The sequence below is a fragment of the Aplysia californica genome, unplaced genomic scaffold, assembly GCF_000002075.1.
Source record: "Aplysia californica isolate F4 #8 unplaced genomic scaffold, AplCal3.0 scaffold00280, whole genome shotgun sequence".
Classification (NCBI taxonomy): Eukaryota; Metazoa; Mollusca; class Gastropoda; order Aplysiida; family Aplysiidae; genus Aplysia; species Aplysia californica.
The window spans coordinates 281205-282639 of NW_004797550.1; the positions used below are offsets into that span (position 1 = coordinate 281205).

Below are 1435 nucleotides of genomic sequence, written 5' to 3' on the forward strand. Positions count from 1 at the left end.
GCGTGTATTGTGCATTTTTTTTTTTAGTGTGTATTTGCGCTAGTTTGTATATCTGAGCATATGTGTATGTGTGTGTGTGTGTGTGTGTGTGTGTGTGTAAGTGTTTTGTGTGTAAGTGTTTTGTGTGTGTTTCATTGGATTCAGGTTATCCCCGACTCGCAAGTTTGAAGCAGTTTGCATCTTAAATTAAGTAAGCAAACAGTCGACAGTCATATCAATTTTCATTTGTATGCATTCACTGTATGCCAGACATAAAGTAATGAAAAGAAAAGAAAGATACAGATAGAAAACAAATAATCATAAACATATTATATAGAGAAGAGATCTAAAAGGTAGCGATGCCCCCATGTTTAGCAACAGTAACAGCAACAACAACAACAGTTACAACAGCAGCAACAGCAGCAGCAACAACAACGACACAACAATGATAATAATAATAATTATAATAATAATAACTAAAATAATATTAATAACAGCAAAAACAACAAAAGCAACCAAAAAAAACCTATAAAAAATATAAAAAACCCAACAACAACAAAACAACAAAAGACAACAAATTTCTCATAACAAATCTCTTCCTCCCCTCCCCCTCTCAGGTACCTGACGGAGAGCCGGCGGAAGTCCCTGGCCGTGGAGCTGGGCCTGTCCGAGTCTCAGATCAAGATCTGGTTCCAGAACAAGCGCGCCAAGATCAAGAAGTCCACGGGGGTCCGGAACCAGCTGGCCCAACAGCTGATGGAGCAGGGGCTCTACAACCACACCACGGTCAAGGTCGACGAGGACTCCAGTTGAGAGGTCAAGGTCAAGGTTCTTAAGGAAGTTCCGGGTGAAAGGTGAAAGTTGGAAATCAACCACTCTAGTTGAATGGGGGTGAGGGGTTAGTTATCAAGTTTTACGATGAGCTTATGATGTGCACTTTTAAGTTTAACAATGAGTTTTGGCGAAACTCCAAGATTAATGATGGATATTTGTGAAGGTTCAAGGTCTACAGTAAGCTTAGTGAAGGGTCAAGGTCAACGATTAGCTTATTTGAAAGTTTGTGGTTGACAATGAGTCTTGGTGAAGGGTCAAAATTGACGATGTAGTTTAGGTGAAAAGCTTCTATTTGAAAACTAACTACTCTCAGTTGGATGGGAGTCAAGGTTATTATGCTATGGCTACATTATGGTCACGGTCGACGATAGGTCATGATGAATGATCAACATTGACAAGTCCAGCCGAAGGTAATCAAGTTTGAGTGCTGTTATAGCTAACGAAGCAGGTTCAAAAACGTTTCTCATTTGGGTTCAAAGGTCGACAATTGGCAGGATTGATGTGCCAAGGTCGTTGCCCGGGAACACGACTTATGTGGTCATTTTATGAGATCGAGAACAGCGTCCTACGAATAAGCGCTATTGTCTGGACAATTTAGTTTTCTGAGACTTCCTTGACTTTC

The 1435-nt window shown here is 40.5% G+C and overlaps 1 protein-coding gene across 1 annotated transcript in view; it reads left to right on the forward strand.

Annotated features, from left to right (window-relative positions):
• LOC101849299 (homeobox protein engrailed) overlaps positions 1-1429 on the forward strand; it is a gene marked incomplete in the record, with an annotated part of 24942 nt that extends 23513 nt beyond the window's left edge. The window contains 1 exon segment of the mRNA XM_013084243.1: positions 596-1429. Coding sequence (XP_012939697.1) covers positions 596-792 — 197 coding nt within the window.
• Positions 1430-1435: the final 6 nt, after the last annotated feature.